General features: G+C 43.8%; 1 protein-coding gene across 2 annotated transcripts in view; it reads left to right on the top strand.

Moving 5' to 3' along the window:
- The window catches only part of LOC135104209 (fibronectin type-III domain-containing protein 3a-like), a 175,217-nt gene that overhangs the window by 33,853 nt on the left and 117,364 nt on the right, over positions 1-24,000 (top strand). For both annotated transcript variants that reach the window (XM_064011332.1, XM_064011331.1), the window contains exon 2: positions 17,376-18,508. In XM_064011332.1, the coding sequence (XP_063867402.1) occupies positions 17,395-18,508 (1,114 nt within the window). In that variant the 5' untranslated portion in view covers positions 17,376-17,394. The remainder of the gene's footprint in view (positions 1-17,375; positions 18,509-24,000) is intronic.

Genomic DNA, 24,000 nt, shown 5'->3' with positions numbered 1-24,000 from the left:
CACTTTTTCGATATACAATTTTACGTCGTCTCTTGCAAAGCTTCAAACTATTTATTTCAGTATAACTATAACGATTTTAGTGCCACGTAGTAAGCTGTCGATTTCATGCTTGAAACGTATACAATTCAGTTCCATACCATCGCCTTTCCTGCCTCCTTCTTCAGCCACGTAGAGTTCCGAATGACAGGAACACAACTTTCCAACAAGGGCGGGTGTTCTTCCTACACACCTGCCCGACTTGCCGAAGTTATCGCGGCAAGTGCAGCAGTATTTCCTGAGAGAGAGAGAGAGAGAGAGAGAGAGAGAGAGAGAGAGAGAGAGAGAGAGAGAGAGAAATACATACATACATAGAGACAGACAGAGACACACACACACACACACACACACACATACGCACGCACGCACGCACGCACGCACGCACGCACGCACGCACGCACGCACGCACACACACACACACACACACACACACACACACACACACACACACACACACACACACACACACACACACACACACACACACACACACACACACACACACACACACACACACACACACACACACATATATATACGAGTATATATATATATATATATATATATATATATATATATATATATATATATATATATATATATATATATATATATATATATATATATATATATATATATATATTTTTTTTTTTTTTTTTTTTTTTTTTTTTTATGATGGAGGGACACTGGCCAAGGGCAACAAAAATCCAATACAAAACAAAATGCCCACTGAGATGCCAGTCCCATAAAAGGGTTCAAAGCGGTAGTCAAAAATTGAAGGAATGGTGTCTTGAAACCTCCCTTTTGAAGGAATTCAAATCATAGGAAGGTGGAAAAACAGAAGCAGGGAGGGAGTTCCAGAGTTTACCAGAGAAAGGGATGAATGATTGAGAATAATGGTTAACTCTTGCATTAGAGAGGTGGACAGAATAGGGGTGAGAGAAAGAAGAAAGTCTTGTACAGCGAGGCCGCGGGAGGAGGGGAGGCATGCAGTTAGCAAGATCAGAAGAGCAGTTAGCATGAAAATAGCGGTAGAAGACAGCTAGGGATACAGCATTGCGGCAATGAGAGAGAGGTTGAAGACAGTCAGTTAGAGGAGAGGAGTTGATGAGACGAAAGGCTTTTGATTCCGCCTTGTCTAGAAGAGCGGTATGAGTGGAACCCCCCCGACATGTGAGGTATACTCCATGCATGAGACCTTTGTACAGAGTTAGCAGCTGGGGCGGTGAGAAAAAACTGGCGGAGACGTCTCAGAATACCTAACTTCATAGAAGCTGTTTTAGCTAGAGATGAGATGTGAAGTTTCCAGTTCACATTATAAGTGAAGGACAGACCGAGGATGTTCAGTGTAGAAGAGGGGGCAATTAAGTGTCATTGAAGAAGAGGGGATAGTTGTCTGGAAGGTTGTGTCGAGTTGTTAGATGAAGGAATTGAGTTTTTGAGGCATTGAACAATACCTCTACCAATGCTCTACCGCAATCAGAAATTTTAGAAAGATCAGAAGTCAGGCGTTCTTTGGCTTCCCTGCATGAAATGTTTACCTCCTGAAGGGTTGGACGTCTATAAAAAGACGTGTAAAAGTTCAGGGTGGTATCATCAGCGTGGGAATGAATAGGAAAAGAAGTTTGGTTATTATTCATTAATGAATAATAAGAAGAGAGTGGGTGACAAGACAGAACCCTGAGGAACACCACTGTTAATAGATTTAGGAGAAGAACAGTGACCGTCTACCACAGCAGCAATAGAACGGTCAGAAAGGAAACTTGAGATGAAGTTACAGAGAGAAGGATAGAAGCCGTAGGAGGGTAGTCTGGAAACCAAAGCTTTGTGCCAGACTCTATCAAAAGCTTTTGATATTTCTAAGGCAACAGGAAAAGTTTCACCAAAATCTCTAAAAGAGGATGACCAAGACTCAGTAAGGTAAGCCAGAAGATCACCAGTAGAGCGGCCTTGACGGAACCCATACTGGTGATCAGATAGAAGGTTGTGAAGTGATAGATGTTTAAGAATCTTCCTGTTGAGGATAGATTCAAAAACTTTAGATAGGCAGGAAATTAAAGCAATAGGACGGTAGTTTGAGGGATTAGAACGGTCATCCTTTTTTAGGAACAGGCTGAATGTAGGCAAACTTACAGTAAGAAGGAAAGGTAGATGTTGACAGACAGAGCTGAAAGAGTTTGACTAGGCAAGGTGCAAGCACGGAGGCACACTTTCGGAGAACAATAGAAGGGACCTCATCAGGTCCATAAGCCTTCCGAGGGTTTAGACCAGCAAGGGCATGGAAAACATCATTGCGAAGAATTTTAATAGGTAGTATGAAGTAGCCAGAGGGTGGAGGAGAGGGTGGAACAAGCCCAGAATCGTCCAAGGTAGAGTTTTTAGCAATATATATATATATATATATATATATATATATATATATATATATATATATATATATATATATATATATATATATATATATATATATATATATATATATACACACACACACACACACACACACACACACACACACATGCAGACAGACAGAGAGACACAGACACAGACCGACAGAAAAATATAGACAGACAGAGATCGACAGAAAAATACAGACAGTGAGAAAGAGACCGACCAAAAAACAGACAGACAGACACATAGAAATAGACAGAGATCGGCAGAAAAATACAGACAGAAAGAGAGACAGAAAAACTGGCAGACAGCCAGACAGACAGGGACTGACAGAAAAGTAGACAGATAAACAAAGAAACCGACAGAAAAACAGACAAGCAGACAGACAGACAGATTGACAGAGAAACAGACAGACAGACAGACAGAAAGAAACCAACAGACAAACAGACAGACAAACAGACAGACAGACAGACAGACACAGATCGAGAAAGAGACCGAGAAAGAGACCGAAGGGCGACCTATACAGACATTATGGGACAAACTGGGTGGAGTGTTACTGTGTAAATCGAGACAGTGAACGCCAAGCAGAGCAGCCAGAGCCAAAGAGCAAAAGGAACCCAAGTGCCTCTCTGGTTTCCGTAACGAGGAGACGACGCTCGAGTCTATTTTTTCACTAGTTTGTGATACTCTGCACGGGTGCGTCTGAAAGGCCACTCCACCTTCTGGCGACCTCACGGATCAAGGAGTGTTGGACGGACCCAGACTCAGTGTACTTTATATGTGTAAATTTCATAGTATTTGTACGTAGTAATACGCGAAGTGGAGTGGAAAGGCTAGTAAGGAATGTAAATTTGTTGGTATATAACACGTTCCTAAGATGTGTGTCAGTGAAAATATGAATTGCAAGTTTTTAGTTTGATGTTTGTGTGTTTGTTTGTTTCTTTGTCTCTTCTTCTTCCTTTTTCTTCCTTTCTTTTTTTATTTGTCTTTTTCAAGTAGTGCATTTACGCATTCCCTCCGAAATAACAATCACCATAACTACACTTAAAGTCAATCAGAAAAACAAGTAAGGAAAAAAGCAAGCAATCTGCCAGTCAGTCAAGGAATCACCCCCAGACATCAGGTGACACTCAGTCCGCTACCAGTTGGCAATGATGACCGGTTTTGTGTTGTTTGTTTCTGTAGGAGGAAACTTTGTTGTTAAATCATGCGCTATTAAATCGACTCAACGCCTCAATGACATCTTGGGAAATTCGCGTCGCCTCGTGACTACAAAGCTGAAGTTTTCAGATATTACGCTGTTTTATTTTCTTTTTCTCCCTTTTTCAGAAAATTGTTGTACGTATGTCATCTTCTTGTTTATTTTTATTTCTTCTTCTTCTTCTTCTTCTTCTTCTTCTTCTTCTTCTTCTTCTTCTTCTTCTTCTTCTTCTTCTTCTTCTTCTTCTTCTTCTTCTTCTTCTTCTTCTTCTTCTTCTTCTTCTTCTTCTTCTTCTTCTTCTTCTTCTTCTTCTTCTTCTTCTTCTTCTTCTTCTTCTTCTTCTTCTTCTTCTTCTTCTTCTTCTTCTTCTTCTTCTTCTTCTTCTTCTTCTTCTTCTTCTTCTTCTTCGTTTTCTTTTTTCGTTTTCTTTTCATCATTCTCTCTCTCTCTCTCTCTCTCTCTCTCTCTCTCTCTCTCTCTCTCTCTCTCTCTCTCTCTCTCTCTCTCTCTCTCTCTCTCTCTCTCTCTCTCTCTCTCTCTCTGTGTGTGTGTGTGTGTGTGTGTGTGTGTGTGTGTACGTACGCAAGGAGATTTTTTAAAACATTTATTATTATTTATTATTATTTTTACTATTATTATTATTATTATTATTATTATTATTATTATTATTATTATTATTATAATTATTATTTCCTGGCCACTTTACTGGTGTGGGTTCTCATATTCAATAGAATGTGGTGGTGGAGGTCGAAGGTGTCATTTTTTAAAGACGCCACTTACACTAGAAGGAAGTGATCGATCAAGTAGTTCAAACTTTTTAGCGCCTATTATTCTGTCCTCGCTCAATAAAGTCATCTAGGCTTACTCAAATGACGGGCGAAATTAAAAGATCAAATGGCACCTCTGCGTCACCAAGGAGCCTCTTCCCTTCCTCCGCCACGACGGAAAGGGTTTTACAGGTTTTCTTCTTCTTCTTCTTTTTCTTCTTCTTCTTCTTCTTCTTCTTTTTCTTTTTATTTTTATTTTTATTTTTCTTCTTCTTCTTTGTCATCTTTACGAAATGTCACCGCGCGCCATTATGTATTACTGTATTCAATGATCACGTTGAATATACGTACAGCAGCTGATATAAAACTCAGCGGCAGCATGGGAGGCGTAGCGGACTACCATTTGAGGCAGAGCATTGCTGGTGCACATTGGAAGGGAGAGAAATTTTATGCAAAAGAGAGAACAGAGTGGAAGCAACATCGACTGGTGAATGTGTGCCCTGAGACCTCATCCTGCGCCCCACGAGAGTCCCATCATCATACGAGTACACACAACACACAACACCTGAATCAGCAGCGGCAGAAGCAGAAGCGGAGGAAAGGATTGGTTTACTTCTGCGTGACTGTTTGACTCCTTTGGCTGCTAATGGCAACATGACGCTTACTAGTTAATTCCAGTAAAGAAAATAAAAGCGATGGAGTATTTTAACTGCTGGATCATTCATTTTGCCATCAGTGATGTCGCGAAATTAAACTCTAAACTTACGTTGGATTATTTTGTCAAGTTTGTGGAGAAGTAATGGATGTCCAGGGGTTGAATAATGGAAAGCAGTATCGATCAATGTTTATGGATAAGCTGAGAAAACCGTGACAAACTGATCAGAAAGGAATATCAAGGGATCACTTGTTCAAATAATACATTTAGGAAATCGAACGCTTGGCCACAGTGGTCCACACAAACACAACACTCTTACCGCTCGGCTAAAAATACCACCTTTACCTGACCACTTACATAAGCCTATCTACACACGTCCATCCAGCTTACCACAGCCCGCTCTACCCTTCCCGGGGATCCATTGGTCGGGGTGTATTGCAAGATATATTGCATCACATCAGGCAGAGGAATGACCGTGGGGGAAATTTTATCTTCGGTAAGATTTTATGATACGTTTCAACAGCTGAGTGTCATCTTCAGTATTATAAAACAGATAAAAGAATATTACGCCACTGAATGCATGCACTGGTAGAGTATCAATACTGTGACGTTAAGGGAAGACCGTGCAGAGCCGCTATTGACTGCGTAATATATATATATATATATATATATATATATCTTCTTTCTGTTTTAGTGCATTGATTTTAAGAAAACTCGAACTAAGAAACGTTTCCGTATTGAAGAACGAGACCGTTATACTAAACACTGTGAACTCTGAAGTTCTTTGTAATACAACAAGTTCCATTCTTGCCAGCCAACCTCTACTTGAGGAGCCGCGCCGGAGCAATCAGAGGAGAAGCGTAAATGTTTTGAGGCGCTGGTAGTGGTGCGGAATTGATCCTGGGAGCACTCGCTGCCACAGCAACAGTGACCGCTCACGTGGAGCCAGCGTCACCACTTTCCGGATGGTGAGGAGAGCTCCTCTGTACTCGTACATGAGAAAACATGAATACCTACATGAGAAGAGAAGACACCAGGAGACCTGTCGTCTGTAAACCTGCAATGGCTTCATTGATCATTTATTATTTATTGACTGCACATTTATTGACTGCACTGCTTTGTCATATTACGGTAGTGCGAATGTGCATGTTGGTAGAGGTTTTACATTGTTGTGTGGCTTCGTGGCGGCTTTGATCAAATTCAGCTTTAAAAAAGTTCACTATGGGAAAACGTTATTGGCTCTCCATCAACCCTTCAAAAATAATTAAATCGCTTAGTGTGTCAAGGCCGCAGAGGACCTACCCTAATGCGCGGAGGGTTGCCGCCTTGTTGAAAGGCTGAAGTTGCCCTCATCATATCTGAAAACGGACCGGTCTCTTGTTTTATCTTAACGCTTGCAAAACATTCTTTTTGGAGCGTCATAATATATATATATATATATATATATATATATATATATATATATATATATATATATATATATATATATATATATATATATATATATCGTTTATCATAAATGATACCATTATCAAGGCTTGCCGTTGCTTCAAGACATTGTAATCCCGAGAGCATTGTACTTCACCCTGTCATCAAAGTGCTAAAAACCAAGCACCGCACTCCGCCACTTCAAAGACAGGCTCAGGCTCGGAATCCTAACGCGCGAGATTAAGATTGTACCCCAACTTTACTCGAACACTGAACATAGACTTTTACAATGCCATGACTTCTGCCCTTTAATCCACTATTTCAATATTCAAAACAGACATGCTGGTTATATAGTTTTCTACTGATGAACAAAATTGTATTGTAGACTTGTATAAAAGAGAGAAAAAAAAGCAAATTCCATTGTTACACTCTGCATATTTTCAGAGATAATTTTCAGTGGAGGAAATATTTCAGGGCAAGAAACATGATTGATTACAAGGACACAGCTCACTCATATCATTGCCCACCGCCTTCCACCTCTATGTAGCTTGTTAACCTAAAGACTTGCATTAAAAAAAATAAATAAGTAAATGAAATAAATAGATAAAAAATAAAGAACTGTTCGTACATTTTCAGTCATCACAGGAACTCTTGCACGAAATAAGATCTCAAGAACACACTAATCACTTTCACTAATCACTAATCACTTTCACCTGACCACAAGGAATCACTGCCCACCTGCACTCACCACTTCTCTGTACAGTCTTGTAGTATAAGAGGCAGATTCTATCCCTTCATTTTAAACCCCTAATGAAAATACAACCACGAGAACAGGCATTCCTATCACCTCACCACAAGGAATCAATACCCACCTGCACTAAACCATCTCTCAATCTGTATATTTTCAACCATTATCCTTTGAACCCTTGCTAGAAACTTGATCACTAGAACACCAACCACACTTCTATCACCTCACCATAAAGAATCACTGTCCACCTCCACTTAACCATCTCTATACACAGTCTAGTACTATAAAACCCAAATTCTACTCGTACATCTCCAACCATTATCCCATGAAAACTTTCCGGAAATTTGATCCCGAGGACAAGCACGTCACACTCCTATCAATTCACCTTAAGTAATCATTGGCCACATGTACCTACCCCTCTATTTATAGCCTGGCGTGTGATAAAGCTTAATTCTCACCTCGGTCGTACAAACACTCCTGAAAGGGCGAGACCAGATGAGGTGATGGGGAGTGGAGATGAGCAAAGCGCCGCCCCTCATCAGCGTGGTGTGATTATGCTCGTAATTTTGCCATTGCAGCTGCTATTGATTAATTGCATTTGGGTTTATTTATAGATGCGGTTATGGCCTCAGCAGAGAGAGAGAGAGAGAGAGAGAGAGAGAGAGAGAGAGAGAGAGAGAGAGAGAGAGAGAGAAACAAACTTGCGTAATCTAACCAACAGTTCTTGGAAAACTCAGTAAGATCGGTCACACACACACATACACACACACACACACACACACACACACACACACACACACACACACACACACACATACACACACACATAACATGTAACAGCAATGCGAATGACACCCACACAACAACAATAACAGCAACAACTACTGCTACTACGTATTACCACCACCACCACCACCACCACCACCACCTTTACACGTGTACTGCTAAGGCACACCGCCACTCATGTATCCATAGGTTATCTGTTTTCATTATCAAGGTGACACGTTAGGCTTATACATGTTACCTACTGGCAACGAAGAGAGAGGGGGGGGGGGGTAGGGGAGGGTGTAAAGGTAAAACCCGAAACCTATTGACGTGAGCATAATTTATTGGTTATATAAATGTCATCTGCTTCTACACTCCTCATCTCAAATTCTCTCTCTCTCTCTCTCTCTCTCTCTCTCTCTCTCTCTCTCTCTCTCTCTCTCTCTCTCTCTCTCTCTCTCTCTCATCCTCCCATCCTTGTCTTACCCCTCCTAAAGCTAACCCTTCTTTAAATCCTCCCTACCTTTTTCCTCCCCTCCTCCCATCCTTGTCTTACCCCTCCTAAAGCTAACCCTTCTTTAAATCCTCCCTTCCTTTTTCCTCCCCTCCTCCCTTCTCCCCACTTCCTTGACCTCCATCACCTAACCCAATCACCTCAGTTTCATCATCATCACCCTTCCTGGCTCACTCTCCCTCCCTCTTTCACTCTCCCCTCTCATCACCCTCACCCTCTCATCTCCACCCAATCACATGAACCAGCTATTTCCCCTCTCCCCCGCAGCCTTTCATCCCTCATTCCCCTCCTCTCATCTCCATCCTATCCACTAGTTTTGATATGTCTCCCCTCCTCTTCCTCTCTTCCTCCCCATCCGTCCGACCACCATCACTATCATGCTGGTACCTCATCTCTCCCTCTCCTTCCTCTTGTTCTGTCTCTCTCCTCTCCCTTCATTCTTTCTGCATCGTTCGTTTGTGAGCTCACCATAACGAGGAATGGAGGGAAGGAGTATAGAATGGGAAGGGAGGTTGTGGAGTGACAGAAGTTTGAAGGCGTTGAAGAATATTATGCACACACACACACACACACACACACACACACACACACACACACACACACACACACACACACACTTTCATCTTCCGCATGTTAGTGATGGAAATTTGTATTGCATAGTTACAAGATTATTCAAAGCCACAAGGTTGTATCTAACACAAACACACACACACACACGTTCCTTATGTACAAATGCGTGTGTACCAATCTACCTGTTATACGTATATTCAACCAAACACCTGTGCACTTAATACCAGAGTCGATTAAGTGTCAGCCCTGCAGGTATTGCCGAGCGGGGAAACGTGAATCATTCAGTATTAATTCAGAGACAAGCTACAGAAGAAGTGAACAGCAAACATATAAACTCATCATGTACTACTTTGAGCGAACACGTTCAGCTCAGGGAGGAAAAACATGAGCATTTTAATTTGATACAGAAGGAAATAAACTGTAAAACGGTAGAGAAAAGGCACAATAAATCATAAAATATCAATCGAATAAAGCAGAATTTTTTTATAGTTAATTTAAAAAGAAAAGTTGTAAATACTATAAAAAAAAAAAGAAAAGATTCATAAATGTTATTCTCGTTCCAGTAAGTTTTATCTAAGCAGGTGAAACACTACAAAGCTAGTAATATACAAGGAGATAAGCCACAAAAAGTGAGAAGAAAGCAATATATATATATATATATATATATATATATATATGTATATATATATATATATATATATATATATATATATATATATATATATATATATATATATATATATATATATATATATATATATATATATATATATATAGGAATGACACTGGCCAAGGGCAACAAAAATCTAATAAAAAAAAAATGCCCACTAAAATCCCAGTCCCATAAAAGGGTCAAAGCAGTTTTCAAAAATTGATGAATAAGTGTCTTGAAACCTCCCTCTTGAAAGAATTCAAGTCATAGGAAGGTGGAAATACAGAAGCAGGCAGGGAGTTCCAGAGTTCACCAAAGAAAGGGATGAATGATTGAGAATACTGGTTAACTCTTGCGTTAGAGAGGTGGACAGAATAGGGGTGAGAGAAAGAAAAAAGTCTTGTGCAGCGAGGCCGCGGGAGGAGGGGAGGCATGCAGTTAGCAAGATCAGAAGAGCAGTTAGCATGGAAATAGCGGTAGAAGACAGCTAGATATGCAACATTGTGGCGGTGAGAGAGAGGCTGAAGACAGTCAGTTAGAGGAGAGGAGTTGATGAGACGAAAAGCTTTTGATTCCACCCTGTCTAGAAGAGCAGTATGAGTGGAACCCCCCAGCATGTGAAGCATACTCCATACATGGACGGATAAGACCCTTGTACAGAGTTAGCAGCTGGGGGGGTGAGAAAAACTGTCGGAAACGTCTCAGAACACCTAACTTCATAGAAGCTGTTTTAGCTAGATATGAGATGTGAAGTTTCCAGTTCACATTATAAGTAAAGGACAGACCGAGGATGTTCAGTGTAGAAGAGGGGGACAGTTGAGTGTCATTGAAGAAGAGGGAATAGTTGTCTGGAAGGTTGTGTCGAGTTGATAGATGGAGGAATTGAGTTTTTGAGATATTGAACAATACCAAGTTTGCTCTGCCCCAATCAGAAATTTTAGAAAGATCAGAAGTCAAGCGTTCTGTGGCTTCCCTGCGTGATATGTTTACCTCCTGAAGGGCTGGACGTCTATGAAAAGATGTGGAAAAGTGCAAGGTGGTATCATCAGCGTAGGAGTGGATAGGACAAGAAGTTTGGTTTAGAAGATCATTAATGAATAATAAGAAGAGAGTGGGTGACAGGACAGAACCCTGAGGAACACCACTGTTAATAGATTTAGGAGAAGAACAGTGACCGTCTACCACAGCAGCAATAGAACGGTCAGAGAGGAAACTTGAGATGAAGTTACAGAGAGAAGGATAGAAACCGTAGGAGGGTAGTTTGGAAATCAAAGCTTTGTGCCAGACTCTATCAAAAGTTTTTGATATGTCCAAGGCAACAGGAAAAGTTTCACCAAAATCTCTAAAAGAGGATGACCAAGACTCAGTAAGGAAAGCCAGAAGATCACCAGTAGAACGGCCTTGACGGAACCAATACTGGTGATCAGATAGAAGGTTGTGAAGTGATAGATGTTTAAGAATCTTCCTGTTGAGGATAGATTCAAAAACTTTAGATAGGCAGGAAATTAAAGTAATAGGACGGTAGTTTGAGGGATTAGAACGGTCACCCTTTTTAGGAACAGGTTGAATGTAGGCAAACTTCCAGCAAGAAGGAAAGGTAAATGTTGACAGACAGACAGCTGAAAGAGTTTGACTAGGCAAGGTGCAAGCACGGAGGCACAGTTTCGGAGAACAATAGGAAGGACTCCATCAGGTCCATAAGCCTTCCGAGGGTTTAGGCCAGCGAGGGCATGGAAAACATCATTGCGAAGAATTTTAATACATGGCATGAAGTAGTCAGAGGGTGGAGGAGAGGGAGGAACAAGCCCAGAATCGTCCAAGGTAGAGTTTTTAGCAAAGTTTTGAGCGAAGAGTTCAGCTTTAGGAATAGATGTGATAGCAGTGGTCCCATCTGGTTGAAATAGAGGAGGGAAAGAAGAAGAAGAAGCAAAGTTATTGGAGATATTTTTGGCTAGATGCCAGAAATCACGAGGGGAGTTAGATCTTGAAAGGTTTTAACATTTTCTGTTAATGAAGGAGTTTTTGGCTAGTTGGAGAACAGACTTGACATGGTTCCGGGCGGAAATATAAAGTGCATGAGATTCTGGTGATGGAAGGCTTAAGTACCTTTTGTGGGCCACCTCTCTATCATGTATAGCACGAGAACAAGCTGTGTTAAACCAAGGTTTAGAAGGTTTAGGACGAGAAAAAGAGTGAGGAATGTACGCCTCCATGCCAGACACTATCACCTCTGTTATGCGCTCAGCACACAAAGACGGGTCTCTGACACGGAAGCAGTAGTCATTCCAAGGAAAATCAGCAAAATACCTCCTCAGGTCCTCCCAACTAGCAGAGGCAAAACGCCAGAGGCACCTTCGCTTAGGGGGATCCTGAGGAGGGATTGGAGCGATAGAACAAGATAAAGATATGAGATTGTGATCGGAGGAGCCCAACGGAGAAGAAAGGATGACAGCATAAGCAGAAGGATTAGAGGTCAGGAAAAGGTCAAGAATGTTGGGCGTATCTCCAAGACGGTCAGGAATACGAGTAGGGTGTTGCACCAATTGCTCTAGGTCATGGAGGATAGCAAAGTTGTAGGCTAGTTCACCAGGATGGTCAGTGAAGGGAGAGGAAAGCCAAAGCTGGTGGTGAACATTGAAGTCTCCAAGAATGGAGATCTCTGCAAAAGGGAAGAGGATCAGAATGTGCTCCACTTTGGAAGTTAAGCAGTCAAAGAATTTCTTATAATCAGAGGAGTTAGGTGAGAGGTATACAGCACAGATAAATTTAGTATGAGAGTGACTCTGTAGTCGTAGCCAGATGGTGGAAAATTTGGAAGATTCAAGAGCGTGGGCACGAGAGCAGGTTAAGTCATTGCGCACATAAACGCAGCATCCAGCTTTGGATCGAAAATGAGGATAGAGAAAGTAGGAGGGAACAGAAAAGGGGCTACTGTCAGTTGCATCAGACACCTGAGTTTCAGTGAGGAAAAGAAGATGAGGTTTAGAAGAGGAGAGGTGGTGTTCTACAGATTGAAAATTATATCTTAGACAGCGAATGTTGCAGAAGTTAATGAAGAAAAAGTTGAGGGGGGGTGTCAAGATACTTAGGGTCGTCAACAGAAAGGCGGTCCGACCTGGGGACATTTATGGTCCCCTCCCCAGATGGGGACTCCGAGGAATATATATATATATATATATATATATATATATATATATATATATATATATATATATATATATATATATATATATATATATATATATATATATATATATATATATATTACTAAAGATTCCCAAATATATTTTATTTTATCTCAGACAGGAAAACAGGATCTTCTGAACTGAACACAAATGGAAACAAACTGCGAAAAGGAAGAAGGAAAGCACAGTGTCTTACGAAACAATGATCACCACCATAAGTAATGTATGAAATCTTTATAAACATCTACAGGAAAGAAGGGGATGAAAATTAATAGATTTTGCAATTTCTATCCAGTTTAAAGATTGGAGGTGGCTGTAGAACAAGTTCAGATGCCTCAGGGTGATTAGTAATTAAAGTGTCCCAAATAGCAGTCAGAAGGTTAATACGGAGAGACAGAAGCTGAAAAGAAATTGAGAAACAAGCACAAAAAGATTCTGAAGCACTATTCAGCACAAGAAGCATCTTCCCCACTCAGCACAGAAGATTCTCAAGCATTGTTCCTCCCCACTCAGCACAGAAGATTATCAATTCCTCCCCAGTCCAAAGTCAGCAGATTCTTAAGCATTATTCCTCCTCAGTCAGCACCCAAGATCCCCAAGCACTACCCAGCACAGTAAGCACTCTCCCCGCCCTCCCCAGTCAGAAGGGCAAGAATGGACACGTTGCGTACATCACCCGTTACGGCTCATCTCTCGGAACAGGAAGAGATCGAATACACCTTGTCAGTAGTAGGTGTGTGCGGGGCGCTACCTGCATCACTCGCCCGACCTGCCTCACCTCCCGTCAAGAACAGGTGGAGAGGAGCTGCAGGTGATTCAGGAAGTAGTATATGCCACCACCATCGCCGCCAACCAACACCTGCACCTGCACCTGCACCATCATCAGCATCAATAGCAGCAACAACAACAACAACAACAACAACAACAACAACAACAACAACAACAACAACAACAACAGCGACAACAGTGGCAACAGCAGTATTACCAGTAATCACCTACGTACAACCATAGAAACAACAACAACAACAACAGCAACAACAAAAACAGCAGCAGCAGCAGTATGAGCATTATCACCACCGACACCATCTACAACTACAGCAGCAGCAGCAGCAGCAGCATTATCACCACCAACACCTACATCTACAATCTACAATAACAGCAGCAGCATCACCACCAACACCACCGACAACTATAACAACAACAACGACAACAATAACAGCAATAACAACAGCAACAACACTAACACCACCATCACCACCACCGCCGCCGCCACTACCGCCGTTCTTTCTACACAACAAGACTCGATACTTTACGAGACGAGTTCGGAAAATTCGCTGCATTCCTTGAAACACGCGAACAACACGTGAAATACAGTGAGGAGAGGCACCAGTCCCTCACACAGCGAACAATGGTGATGGATCTTCGAGTGTGGTAGTAATGATGGTGACTGGTATATGTAATTAGTTTCCACATTACTTTTACCTCAGAATTATAGTAATAAAGTTAATACAATATCGTGACTGTGAGGAGGACACCGCTGGGTACTTTACTTCCTGACGCTCTTCATGTCGTCTTGGCGCTGCTTTCATCTTGGTTTAGACTCCCGGGAGGCTTCAGTACGAGGGAAAGGAGGAGCAGTAGGAGTAGGAGGATGGAAGGTGGAAATGGCTCGTTCGTTCGCCTCACTGTGTCGTTCTAGTCTCCATTCAAAGTCGAAGCCTCGAAACAGTGGCGCGGCTCCGGTGGATAGTTGTTTTGTACCATGTGTGTGTGTGTGTGTGTGTGTGTGTGTCATTTTTACTTGATAAGACTTAGACATTCTCTCTCTCTCTCTCTCTCTCTCTCTCTCTCTCTCTCTCTCTCTCTCTCAATGGCAAGTTCAAGGGTCTTTCCTGAAGCTATGACCTTCATTTTCTCTCCCCCCTTCCCTTCATTCTATCTACTCCCTCTTCCTGCCAATCCCCCTTTCCTCTACCCTCTTTCCTCCCCCACTACTTACTTCCCATCTCTTATCGCTCGTCAATGTCTCCCTCCATCCTCTCCTCCCCTCCCTCCCTGTCCCTTTACATCACTCATCACTTCCCCCTTCTCTACCCTCTCCTCCCTTAGCTTTCCCTCCCACCTTTCTATCACTTCCTCTCGTTCTCCCCAAAATTAATGTATCACACACACACACACACACACACACACACACACTTCTTGACTCTTCAGTGCCCTCCCAGACTGTCACTACCTTATGTTCTGAAACGTTTTACTCTCTCACTACGACTATTTTCTGAGGCCACAGAGATGATTGAACTTAAGAACCTGTGTAACATCAAATAGAGCCTCTGTGAATGTAGTGTAGTGGAAATGCGGCGCAGAAGTGTTTCAGAATATGGTCCATTTAGAAGGGTTCGCACTCAGTATCCAAGCGATTTTCAGTGATGAGCAAGCGGTTGTCTCCTCCGTGAGCAAGACGCGGCATGAGGCGTGTGAAGGCCCTCTGCTTAATCCATACACCGGGTCACATGAGCTCGAGCTGTCATCATCAGGAGGGTAAAGCTGACGATCACAACTCAGCGCGTGATCTCCACCCTCCACCCCCATCCCCCCACCTCTCTCTCTCTCTCTCTCTCTCTCTCTCTCTCTCTCTCTCTCTCTCTCTCTCTCTCTCTCTCTCTCTAGTCTTGTCTCTCACGACTCTCCACTCACTCCACTCACAGTCCCATCTCCACTTCTCACCCCCCCTTCCTTCCCTTCGCTCCACTAGCCCTTCATCCCTCCCCTTCTCTCTCCCACTCCCTCTCTCTTCCATTCCATTTCCCACTCTCCTGGGATCCACACGGAAACAACTTCCTCTATATATTACTCCGCCTTTATTTCCAGAGAGAGAGAGAGAGAGAGAGAGAGAGAGAGAGAGAGAGAGAGAGAGAGAGAGACGGACAGACAGACTTGATTTGTACCTTTGGAGTGTAAGAAATATTACGTAAATTTAATGGCACCATCAAATCCACTGCCTCGCAAACTTCTGGTGGAGACGAGAGCAGTGTTGTCTTCCGCAGCAGGCGAGGTGTGAGGAAGGGAGAGGAAAGACGGGAAGGAAGCAGGAAAGAGAAGGAACGGAAAGGCAGTAGGAGAGAGGTGGGAAGCAAGAAAGGAAGGGAAGGGAAAGGAAAGGGAGTAGGAGAAAGGCGGGAAGGAAGGAAGGAAGGAAGGGAAGGGAAAGGAAGGGAAGGGAGGAGTAGAAAAAGGAGCGGAAAGTGAGCATGAAATTTTCTACAAAAATTATTTTCCTTCACTAGAAAAGGAAGAAAAACACGGTAAGATAAAGTACTCTCTCTCTCTCTCTCTCTCTCTCTCTCTCTCTCTCTCTCTCTCTCTCTCTCTCTCTCTCTCTCTCTCTCTCTCACCAAATTCACGATTCTAAACAGTGATAAATATGAGCATCCATTACAGGAAATAGAGGCGAGGTCTAGGATGAGAAATTTAGGGGAAATGAAATGTAGAACTGCTGGTTTGATGATTTTTTTTTTTATATCCTTATGAATATATTTGTTCTCTTTTTATATATTTAAGGATTCAAGTTATCGTGTGTGTGTGTGTGTGTGTGTGTGTGTGTGTGTGTGTGTGTGTGTGTGAGTGTTTATGCTTTGGTAAATGTTTCATAGTGAGTCAGCAGTTTGTAATATCCTGGTTAAGTTTCGTTTTTCTTTCTTTTTCTTTCTTTCTGTTCCTTGTTTTTTCTTCTTTTCCTCCTTTTCCTCTTCTTGTTTTTCCCCTTTTTGCCGACAACTATTCTTCTTTCTCCCTGTATTTTCCTTTACTCTCCTCCTCTTCCTCCTCCTTTCCCTCCTCCTCCTCTTCCTCCTCCTCCTCCTCCTCCTCCTCCTCCTCCTCTTACCAGTCGGGCAGCTGTTCTCTATATACAAGCTTTATTAGAATATGCAATGAGGGTCTCTACTGCTCTATTGCCTCCTTCCCTCATTCCCTCCTTTCATACCATCCATCCATCCATCCTTCCTCCTATTTCTCGTTTTCTTCCTCGTGCCATCAATCCTCAGAAATCTGACGTATCCTTATCCTATCCTTCGTCTTCCTTCTCCTCCCTCCTATTCCTCCACCTCCTCCTTTAGTCCTTATTTGGTTTCATATTCTCTTCCTTCACTCCTTTCTTCCTTCATCTTCATTCTTCCCTCCTCCTCCTCCTCCTCCTCCTCCTCCTCCTCCTCCTCCTCCTCCTCCTCGGGTCTGGCAACAGGTGGAAGAAAACGTTTATATGTTACCTTGCGTGGAAGAGGATGATTTTGTATGAAGAGATGGGCGGTGGAGGAGAAGGCCAATAACAGGGAGGGATGATGATTGAGAGAGAGAGAGAGAGAGAGAGAGAGAGAGAGAGAGAGAGAGAGAGAGAGAGAATGTTTTGTAAGCCTCCCGATGTACAGACAGACACAATACTAAAGTGATAATGGTTTGTGTTGCAGACACGTAGGGCGTGAGGTGATGGTGAAGGTGCTGGAGCAGGGAGAGGAGGTGCCCCCTGCCCCCCCACCCACAGTCACCCTCACCCCCACGCCCCTCGTCGATCCACACCCGCACCACCTCCACCTCCTGCCATACCATCACCACCACCACCACCACTCAGCGCCTATGGGTGTTCCCCCCTCCCCGGCCTCCTCGCTGTCCGCCTCAGGCCCCGTCTCTCCCGCCTCCTCAGTCAACTCCACGGGGGACACGTTTACCCAGGACGACCTCCGGCCCTTCTGCCGCCCCCACAGCTACTATCCGTGGGGCGGCCGGCACCCCTCAGGCCCCCACGGCCCCCCGCCACATTCCCGCCGGCACCACTCGCCGCACCACCACCACCACTACTACTACCACCACCACCACCACAACAGTAACAACAACCACAACTACAACTATCACCGAAACAACAACTCCCCGACGTCAGGCGGCGGCTCCAACTCCCAGCTGGGCTACCACCACCACAACCACGACAACAACACGAACAACAATAACAACAGCAGCAACCACACGAACGGCGGCTCCTCCTCCTCCCCGCACGAGCACCACCACAACCACCACACCACCACGACGGGGGGCCACCACTACCACCACGGGCGGGGCCACCACTACCACCAGCCGGAGTGTGGCTACCACAGCTACAAGGGCGGCTACCACGACTCCTACGGCGGCTATTACAGCGGCTACTCGGGGGGCGGCGGCGGCAGGGGACGACACAAAGGCCCCAGAGATGACTCGTGGGCTGTGTCCTTAGGCGGCGGCGGCGGCGGGCGTGGGCGAGGCAGACAGCACAAAAGTATATCACCCACGTCCTCAAGATCCCGCGGCTCCTCCCCGCGCCCCCACGCCTCCCCGCAGTGCTTCCCCAGCCCCCCTCAACCCCCGCTGGACGAGGCTATGAGCTCCGTAACAGTGGAAGTTGGCGGATCGGGCGGGATCGGGGGGCTGGGCGGGGGCGGGCTTGTGTGCGGCATGGGCGTGGAGGAGGTGGGCGTGAGCTGGGAGGAGGGGGGCCAGTACGTGGTTCTCCTGCACATTAATCCGGGACTCACCGTCAACTTCACTGAAAATGGACACGTGCAGCGAATTTCAGGTGAGTGTGACTTTTGCCTCTCACCTGTACGGGGCCTCCTCCTCGTCCTCTGTCTGTCTGTTTGGAATTATTTATTTATTTTATTGATCTATTTATTTATTTATTTATTACCTTTTTCCTTATCTGTCTGTCTTCTCCATTGAGTCTCCTTGATATTTTTTTTTACTTTGTTGTTGTTTTAATCAGATTTCTACCGTGTCATATTCGGTGTGCGTGTGTGTGTGTGTGTGTGTGTGTGTGTGTGTGTATGTGTGTGTGTGTGTGTGTGTGTGTGTGTGTGTGTGTGTGTGTGTAGAGAGAGAGAGAGAGAGAGAGAGAGAGAGAGAGAGAGAGAGAGAGAGAGAGAGAGAGATTCGAACCGAGACACACATGGCTGAGCAGTGAGCAAGCCCTGGTCAGCTGAGACGGCACCTTGGCATCACCGCCCTCACATAACACTTGCCTGCGGGAGGAGACGATCATAGAGCTGCTTGTCATGCCACTCACTGAATTTTAACCCTTCGTGTCCAGTGGGTAAGAACATGTTAAGTTAATATCTTTTGGTGATTTTTTTTTCTTTTTCTTTTTCGATGTCTATTATTTTATAGGCATTATAAGTTCGAATTTAGTGTGTTTATGTGTTTCAAGAGAATTATTCCTTGAGATTTTATTAACTGACACTTTTAATTATTCGTTTATTAATCTACTTATTTGTTTTCTTTTTGTTTGTTTATTAATTTATTTACTACGCTTTTGTTGACTTTGTGATAAGTTATATAGTTTGTGAGTCAGTCGTCTCTCTCTCTCTCTCTCTCTCTCTCTCTCTCTCTCTCTCTCTCTCTCTCTCTCTCTCTCTCTCTCTCTCTCTCTCTCTCTCTCTCTCTCTCTCTCTCTCTCTCTCTCTCTCTCTCTCTCCAACACGTGTCACTCATCACCTGTAACTCCACACAGCCTGGCCCACCAATCCTCTCGTCCACACCTGTCATCATAATCCCAGCGCTCACCTGCTTCCAAGGCCTCCTGTACCTGAGTGAATCTTCTTATCCACACCTGTAACTCGTTCTCATATTACACGTGTGGCTTATGTTCTACCTGTCTATATATACTCTCTCTCTCTCTCTCTCTCTCTCTCTCTCTCTCTCTCTCTCTCTCTCTCTCTCTCTCTCTCTCTCTCTCTCTCTCTCTCTCTCTCTCTCTCTCTCTCTCTCTCCACACACACACACACACAGCTGCCTTTCATTAAGAGTCTGTGTAGGATAAGATCTATTTTCGGCTTTTTTTTTCTTCTTCTTCTTCTTCTTTTTGTGGGTTTCTTTTTCATCCATTTTTTTTTTTTTTTCATCAGCGGCTTCATATTTTCTTCGATTTTGTCTTCTTTTTCTTCTTCTTCTTGCAAATGAAGGACTTTTCTTAAAATTCTTCTCGTTCTGTCTCTTGTTAATATCATACAACTTTACTCATCTCTCTCTCTCTCTCTCTCTCTCTCTCTCTCTCTCTCTCTCTCTCTCTCTCTCTCTCTCTCTCTCTCTCTCTCTCTCTTATATAATGCTTCGCCCTTGATTTTTTTTGTCTTTCATCTCATAATTTACTCTCATCCGAGTGTTTCTCAAATCGTGATCAGATTCTTCACAAGAGTCTTACGTTTTCCCAGTCGGTCTCGCTTACTCTTCTGTCTTATCACCTTATCTTAGTCGTGGTTTTTATTTAATAAAGGTTGTCTGCCAAGTATTGAGTGTCATTATCGTACGTATGTGTGCTAGTGCGGCTAAACAATGTATGTGTGTCTTCATCATATCTTTCTCACCCAGATGTAGCATAAATAATGCGGACATAAGAGTCAAGAGGCGACGAGACTTGGTACTAAGGTCATATAGCGAAGTCCATCCTACTTTGCTGTTCAGAGAAAACGAATTTATTGAGCTCAGAGAAAACGGCATTTTTATGAGGTACAAAAATATTCCTGCGAAGTCTATTTATAGATCGTCACTCTTGGCTTCTAATCATAAAGGTCGGGTTTATTTAGGGCAACTTTCGGCCTTGGAAAGATTACACATGAATTACTTAAGGAGAGAGAGAGAGAGAGAGAGAGAGAGAGAGAGAGAGAGAGAGAGAGAGAGAGAGAGAGAGAGAGAGAGAGGAGAGAGAGAGAGAGAGAGAGAGGGAGAGAGGATGAGCGGAGTGTTGGGGGGTGTGGACAGGTGTGGAAATGGAGGAACAGGTGTGGTGAAGCTGGGGATGGACAGGTGGGAACTCGTCGACTTTGGATATTTAAAGGTGGAGGTTGTGGTGGTGGCGGTGGTGGTGGTGGTGCTGGTGGTGGTGGTGGAGTGAGTGTACAAGTAGTAGTAGTAGTAGTAGTAGTAGTACTAATATATGTTTTTTGTATGTAATGGACTTTGGAACATCATATGATAATAATAATAATAGCGATACTACTACTACTACTACTGCTACTACTACTACTACTACTACTAATGATAATAATAATAATAATAATAATGATAATAACAATAACAATAATAATAATAATAATAATAAATAAAGACAAAGGCAGCCACAAATTGTCTGGCTGTCTGGCTGTCTGGCTGTTGTGTGTGTGTGTGTGTGTGTGTGTGTGTGTGTGTGTGTGTGTGTGTGTGTGTGTGTGTGTGTGTGTAAATAAACCCTGCTGCACAAACACATTACACAGAGGAGACCAAGCACAAATACCAGACAATAAAAGAAACATTACATCATCATGCAAAGAAATTATGCACAAGCAAAAGAAACAAAAACAAGGAAATGGAGGAAGGGAGGAGGAATGCGGGGAGTAACGGAGAAGACGAGGGAGAAGAAAGAGAAGAAAGGCAAGGAGAGAGGCATGGAGAGAGAGAGAGAGAGAGAGAGAGAGAGAGAGAGAGAGAGAGAGAGAGAGAGAGAGAGAGAGAGAGAGAGACTGGTGCTTTCCCTCCTCCTCCTCCTTCCTCCATTCCTTCCCTCAAGCTCTCTTACCTCCTTCTCTCCATTCCCTCCGTCTTTCTTTCTTCCATTCTTTCCCTCCACTCTCTTCTTTCATCCCTCCTTCTTTCATTCCTTCCCTTCACCCCTCACTCTCTCCTTCCTTCATTACTTCCCTCCACCTCTCCTTACTCCGTTCCATCTCCCCACTTCTCTTTCCTTCGTCCCTCCATAACCCCCTCCCCCTTCCCTACCTTTCCCTCCTTCCGCCATTCCTCCCCTCCCCCTCCCATCTACACTCTCCCTCCCAAGCACCGGCTGTTCTAACCTTGCCTTTGACCTTAAAGGAGTTTGTCTGCCTTCACTCCCTTACCCCTCCCTAACCCCTTGTCTAGATACCCCCTCTCTCTCTTTTATCCTGATACCCCTCCCTCACTCCACCACCCACTCACCCTTTCTCTCTTACCCACCCTGCCATCGCCCCACGTGCCCATGTCTGGTGTTTGGCATTCTTTTGGCACTTCCTCTCACTCTTGGCACTTCCCCCTCACTCTTAGTTTCCTTCACTCACTCACTCAGTCATGATTTTGTTTTTCTTTGCTCACTCTTATTCTTTGCTCTTGGCACTTCCTCTAACATTTGGCACTTTCTCCTCTCACTATGTATTGGCACTTCCCTCTCACTTTTGCCGCATCTTCTCACATTTGGCACCTATTTTTCACTCTTGCCACTATCCCTTCACTCTCATTGTCCCTCACTCTTGACACTCTTCCCTCACTCTTACTCCCCCTCACTTTTGGCACTCTCCCTCACTCTTACTCCCCTCACTCTTGTCACTCTTCCCTTCACTCTTACTCTCACTCTCGGCACTTCCCCTCGGCGTGCAAGATCGTTTTGGAGGATTTATGCGAAGGAGGAAGTGAAGCAACAGTGCCTCTATGGAAGAAGAAGAGGAGGAGGAAGAGGATGAAGGATGAGAGAGAGAGAGAGAGAGAGAGAGAGAGAGAGAGAGAGAGAGAGAGAGAGAGAGAGAGAGAGAGAGGGGGGGGGGGAAGGAGCAAAGGCCGAAAAAGTAGAGTTTGATCATGAAGCAACTAAAAATAAACTAAAATATGGAGGAGGAGGAGGAGGAGGAGGAGGAGGAGGAGGAGGAGGAGGAGGAGGAGGAGTTGGAAGGGGAGGAATAGAATAGACAGTGAAAGGAGGTAGAAGTTATGAGAAAACAAAGATTGAAAGACCAGAGAAACCGGAAAAGAAATAGAAGTTGGGAAAAAGAGGAAACGAAGAAGAAAAACAACAACAGCAACAACAACAAAATAGAAAAAAAAGGTCAACAAAAATAGAAACGAAAAAAAAAATTAAAGGAAAATTATTTCGAAAGAGGAGAGAAGATAGAGAAATGAAAATCGAAACGAAGAAATGGAGGAAAATTAAACGGAAGAGTGACGAACGAGTATTAAATGAAGAAATTAATAAGAGGAAAAAGAGATGAAGGAGAGGAGGAGGAGGAGGAGAAGGAGGAGGAGGAGGGAAGGAGAAGATTAAGAGAAGGGAAAGGAGAGGATTAGGAGATGGAGGAGGAAGAAGAAGAAGAAGAAAAAGAAGAGGAGGAGGTAAATTTGAGATAATCAATGAGTGATGGTAACTTTCTTTATTCAACTCACTCTTCAAAAGTTACCATGGATATTTTTACTAAATCTTTCCATTGCTTTGCTTTTAAGAGAGAGAGAGAGAGAGAGAGAGAGAGAGAGAGAGAGAGAGAGAGAGAGAGAGAGAGAGAGAGAGAGAAAGAGAGAGAGAGAGAGAGAGTTTGGCATCTGCTTTACCATTTTTTTTTATCCTAATTCTTTCCTTCCTGCTTCCCTTCTTCTCTCCTTCCTTCCTTCCTTCCTCCTTTCCATTTTTTCTTCCTCTTTTTCTCTTCTTTATTTTCCTTCCCTTATGACGTCCATTACCGCTAATATTTTTGTCTCTGTCTGTCTGTCTGTCTGTCTGTTTGTTTGTTTGTTTGTTTGTCTGTCTGCATATACGAATGTGTGTATGTATGTTTGCTTGTTTTGCCGATGTGTGTGTTATGTTTGTATGTTCGGTTGTTTGTCTGCCTTGTTTCTCTCTCTCTCTCTCTCTCTCTCTCTCTCTCTCTCTCTCTCTCTCTCTCTCTCTCTCTCTCTCTCTCTCTCTCTCTCTCTCTCTCTCTCTCTCCAGCTCCAGCCCATCTCCCTTTCCTTATCCTCTTACCCCTCCCTCCCTTCCTTCCTCCATCCCTTCCTCCATCCCGTCTCCCTCTCTCTTCTTCCCCCTCCTCCTTCCTCCCTCTTCCTCTTCCCCCTTTTCTTAGTATCGCTGTTGCCTCTGGTTTTCCCCATTACGGCAACATCCCTCCTCCTCCTCCTCCTCCTCCTCCTCCTCCTCCTCCTCCTCCTCCTCCTCCTCCTCCTCCTCCTCCTCCTTCTCTACCGTCTCCTCCGCCTCCGCCTCCTCCTCTTCTTCTTTCTCCTCCTCCTCCTCCTCCTCCTCCTCCTCCTCCTCCTCCTCCTCCTCCTACGTCTCCTTCGTCTTCTCTTCTTCCCTCCTTC

This window comes from Scylla paramamosain, chromosome 10 (assembly GCF_035594125.1).
Source record: "Scylla paramamosain isolate STU-SP2022 chromosome 10, ASM3559412v1, whole genome shotgun sequence".
Classification (NCBI taxonomy): domain Eukaryota; kingdom Metazoa; phylum Arthropoda; class Malacostraca; order Decapoda; family Portunidae; genus Scylla; species Scylla paramamosain.
Note: the sequence above shows the minus strand (reverse complement) of the source record. Positions and strands in the feature narration are given on the sequence as shown.